Raw genomic sequence first — 5,000 nt, 5'->3', positions numbered from 1 at the left:
CAGAGCAGGATATATGGGGGAGGGGCTTACCTCTCTGTGGGTGTTTCTATACTGACAAGGGCGGAGCTACAAGAGCCAGTCCGAGGAGGAAGGGGGGGTTTATCATCCTCTCCATCTGTGAAACAAACACACACAATATTTGAGAAAGCCGTCCTTATTTTTACAGTGTGTGTGTTTATTAGTGCACTAGCAATAGCTCTGTGACATTAACGCAAATGTAAAAAGTCCAGAGGGGTGGGGTTAAATATGGGGAGGAGCAATGCATGTAACAAGTTTTGGATTGGCTGTTCAATTACATGTCTGATATCACTTGTTGCTGCACTTCAAAATGACATCACACACTTTTTCCACGGCTAAGCTGCAGGTGTAGCTCCTCCTCCAGGTCCAGCGGGGAACCTCTTCCTTCCTGCAGTCACATGACATGCACTAGATGCATTTCTCCACTGCACCAAGTACTGGAAACTTTGGCACCATAAAACTGGTCCAGAAGTAAAGACTGCTGAAGATCAGCACCAACTACAGTGTACTCGGGGGTGGGGCTGGCGGCACTGCCCCCTGCTGATTGGTAGAGTGTGTCCCTGTGAAACACCCCTTTGTTTTCTGATCATGACACTTCACTTTTTGGAGTTTTGATAAAAGCCTCATCATTACAAATGATCATTACAGTCACTTTTACTGTCGTTATGGAGACCACTGCCATCATCTGTCTGAGTGATGAAGAATATGCTTTAAAATGGCTGAGTTTTGTTTTCAACTGTCCAGTTTTCACCACAGGGTTTATCTGTGTGTGTGTGTGTGTGTGTGTGTGTGTGTGTGTGTGTGTGTGTGTGTGTACCCGAGTAGTCTCTTTCGTCCATACATTCCTCTCTCTCCACAGGCAGCAGCAGGGTGGTGACAAGACCCTGATTAGGCTGAAGGTAGAGCTGAATCAGCTCAGGTAATGTCTTAAACCTCTTTGGTTGCACTCCCTGAGATGTCTACACACACACACACACACACACACACACACACACACACACACACACACACACACAATGTGAAGAGACCATTTTCACCTCTTGTGGTTTATGCAATATTAATATTACATATTACACAGTGTAGCGACTGCTAATGTTTAGTCTGTGCCACCACAACATGATACTTTATTAATATTCATGAATTTTTATTCATTATTGTACAAAATTAATATAATATAAATGATAATATTCACAGTAGGGTTGCAGCGGTACACCCTGACGGTTATCATACCATGTACTTTTGCTCATCTACAGTAATGAAAATAAAAAAGCAACCGGACAGAGAATATCATCTGTGTATGTGCATCACCTTTACCCCTCGCCTTGTAAACTTGCTCCACACACACACACACACACACATATACACGCACAGACATACACATACTTGTGCGCACACACACACACACACACACACACACACACACACACACCATATATCATGACTTGCGCTCCAGAGCGCGCAGAAGAAACGCGATCACAAACTTCATGTTCTCTTGCGATCGGACTCAGACTCCGTTTGGGAAAGGAATCACGCAAGACATTTCTGGGAGTCCAGGAACACAACCCACTGCACCCCAGTTCCCACAGACAAACCCCCCGGATATTCAGCACATGTTGTGGCCAACTTACACAGCGCAACGGCAATCACATCAGCCAATTATTTATTACCTAATCACATGATTTGTTGAGGCAAAGTCACATGACGATGTGCATTGAGGAATTTATTCGGGAAACGTGTTTCTATCAGAATCAGAATCATCTTTACTGCCGAGTACCGTGGGTTTACGTGTACAAGTAATCCGTCTTGCTGTACTGGTGCTTACCCAGATACATTAATAAGATAAACAAGAGAGAAAGTTATGAAAATGACAAGTATAAACAAAAACTATAAAGATATATAAACTACGAGCATAAATATAAAAATATAAAGAGTTAGGAAAATAAAAATAAAAACATTAACTGTACATTAGTGCAGGATGTGCACGAGTGGGCCAGTGCAAATACTCTGAAGTAAAAAGGTGCAGTATAGCATCCACTCCAGGATGGAGAGAGTCTATTTGTGGCGGGGGAGGAGGGGAACCGTTGAGGTGTGCAGCTGTGGAGACCCCAGCCCCTGCTGGGGTGGAGGTGGTGAAGCTGGAGGGCTGGAGCTGGGTGGGCAGGGCCAGGATCTAAATTAAGTTCTGAGTAAAATATTTGACTGATGGACCGACGACGAGGTTCAGAGAGAAACTCACGCACGCGCGTTCGTCTCCATCATCATAGCAATAGCTAATAAAATCCGTCTGCTTACTTTAAGTCTGGCATTACGAGCATTCTGAATTCACTTTGCCATCACTGCTCTTCTCTTTTCCAGCGTCTCTCAAATCCCTTTTCAGCAAAGTATAATATCATAATCAACAGCAGCACAGCTGGACTCTCCTCCATGCTTGTGGTTGCAGTGCTGTTATCAGATTTCAGAAAATAGATCTCTGTTTTTAAAACACGAATCTTTATCCAAAGATTTAAAAAATTCATTCTGTGACCAGGAGTCGAACCCGAGCCGTGGTGAGAGCGCTGAATCCTAACCACCAGTGTAACTGCAGCAAACTCTTTTGTTTCTGTTCAAAGGTTTGTGTTCCAATCGTAGTCTGCTAGGTGTATTTATGAGCTGAGTAAACATGTGACATTATTACATCATTAAAATCAGCTTACTTTGTGTCAATAATCAGTTTGATTGTAGCATACGTCAATGCTTCATATCCTTGCCAAGGCCTAATCTTCACGATACACGAGACCATGATGGAAACGCAGACAGCAAAGGTCTGGAGGAACGAAATGGTCCCTTGAAAAAAGTTCCTGGGATTGATTGTTCTGGGTAATTTCGGTGGAGACGCAGCTAAAGTGACAGTAAAACTGGTTCAGGCTGTTGGCCAGAAGCGGTCATCAGCAGAGTGGGGGGCTTTAGGTTTACAGTCTGTGACCCGTCACAGATCTGAGCCCCTTCCAGACAGAAGCAGAGTCAGTGGCTGAGAACTGCTGTTGTAGTTTCTGAGAGTACAGCTGTTTAGCTTCTCTCACCACACTGCTAACCTTCTACTTTGACACTTTAAACCTGATTCTGTCCCCACTCTTAAACACAACTTCGGAGTCTGGCTGTGAATCAGGGTTTGTCAATAGCTGCGTTTACATGGACAACAATAATCCACTCTTAACCCGATTAAGACCATACTCTAATGAAGAAACTACCATGTAAACAGCCGTTTTTACTGACCTTAATCTAATTAACGTCATACTTGAATTAAGTTCTAATCTAATTAAGACAGGTGGAGTATTCCTGTTTTAGCCACATTATGGACGAATATTACAGACATGTCATCACCTTAATCACATTATGAACGTCGTGTGAGAGTTTTCACCGCATTTTGCGACAGGACACGATCACACACGGCAGTTCTCAACATTTTACGGCGAACAAGAGAGTTCGGCTGCGTCCCAAACCGCATACTTTCCTACTATAGGCCTGTAGTGGGGAAAAATACATGTATCTCGGCTACTATATAGACGGGTAAGTATGCAATTTGAGACGCAGCCCTCGGCTTCAAGCAGTCGTCTATTAGCACGTACAGCATGACAAATAATTAACTGCACTTAAAGTGTTCGTAAAAAAATTACATAAAAACACCCCAAACTGTATACGGTCCCATAACGAAGACCAACTGCATGTAGATAAGTGAAATTCTGGAGGGACGTCGGACGGCGTGGCGCGGTGACGTAATGACGCGGGCTGTTCATCTAATTATGTTCTATAACATGTCAAACGGGAACATGACAGGAGTGTTCTAAAAGCGACTCATGTAAACACCTTAATCCCATCATTATCTTACTCAGAGTAAGGCCAATAATTACATTACTGCTGTCCATGTAAACGTAGTCACTGTTGTAACTCACCATGGTGCGTGATGGTACGCGGTTATCCTCACAGAAGCGTATGTATGATGTCACAACCTCTGAGCTATAAGAGATTACAGACTGCCTCTCAGCAGGTTCCACCCCGAACTGTGTTAGGATATGCTCGTTCCCCGAAAAGGCAGAATTATCAAAGGGACAATTTACCTGAGTCTCAGCAATATGTGTATAATATCACCTAAAGTGACATTCACTCAGTTTTAGCATGGGAGCGGCAGAGGGACATCAAGATCCTTCCCTGAACAAAGGGCTACGTGACCGTGATTAGCATTCAGAAAGACATCTGTCTCGATAATCCCATCACCTCACAATTCGGGGTCACACCTGTAACAACACCTGTACTGTGAGAACAGAAAGTGATCGCATCAAATCCTGTCCGTACTTTACATTTAGAATGAAACTTCATTTACATCACATACACAAAACCTGGTTTGAAACAGTATAAATATCTGTGTTGATACTGTTCACTTTGGGTTCACTTTGACTCCGACGAACCAAAAGTGCTTCATGTACGTTGTCACTGCCACGCTGTAATAAAGTTATTCTTCTCCGAGATCTTCGACATACTCTTCATTTTTCTTACAGTGTACAGACTGTTGGTGGCAGTCCTGAATACATCCCAGTCTGTACAGTCCAAGCATACCTGAAGATCCTCCACGGCCTCCCTGGTCCTCACAACATGTTTGGAGAGCTTTAATTTCTGCCTGTATGCAGCAATCAGATGGACCATGATGTGCACAGTGTCAGAGTGCAGCTCGTGGGACAGTGTGATGGACTTACTGTAGTGTAACAGTCTTCTCCTCTCTGGTCGGGCATTTAATAGGCTGTGTGTATTTGGGAAGTTCATGTGTGAGATTACCCTTGTTGAAGTGGCAGATGAGTCAGAGTGTGTGCGCTCCACACACAGTATCTGTTCAGCGAGCATACTCTGTGCCTCCTGCACACTGGCTTGCGGTGGAGTGTAAACCGAGCAGTATGAATGAAGTGAACTCACATGGGGAGCAGAAAGGTTTGCCGTTTATGAAAAATGACTCA

General features: G+C 43.8%; 1 protein-coding gene across 2 annotated transcripts in view; it reads right to left on the bottom strand.

The window, feature by feature from the left end:
• inppl1a (inositol polyphosphate phosphatase-like 1a) overlaps positions 1–5,000 on the bottom strand; it is a 54,986-nt gene that overhangs the window by 34,706 nt on the left and 15,280 nt on the right. For both annotated transcript variants that reach the window (XM_053687144.1, XM_053687145.1), the window contains exons 3-4: positions 836–977; positions 31–115 (exon numbers count right to left, since the gene is read on the bottom strand). In XM_053687144.1, the coding sequence (XP_053543119.1) occupies positions 31–115; positions 836–977 (227 nt within the window). The remainder of the gene's footprint in view (positions 1–30; positions 116–835; positions 978–5,000) is intronic.

The sequence above is a fragment of the Ictalurus punctatus genome, chromosome 17 (assembly GCF_001660625.3).
Source record: "Ictalurus punctatus breed USDA103 chromosome 17, Coco_2.0, whole genome shotgun sequence".
Classification (NCBI taxonomy): Eukaryota; Metazoa; Chordata; class Actinopteri; order Siluriformes; family Ictaluridae; genus Ictalurus; species Ictalurus punctatus.
This window is presented reverse-complemented; position numbering and strand designations above follow the sequence as displayed.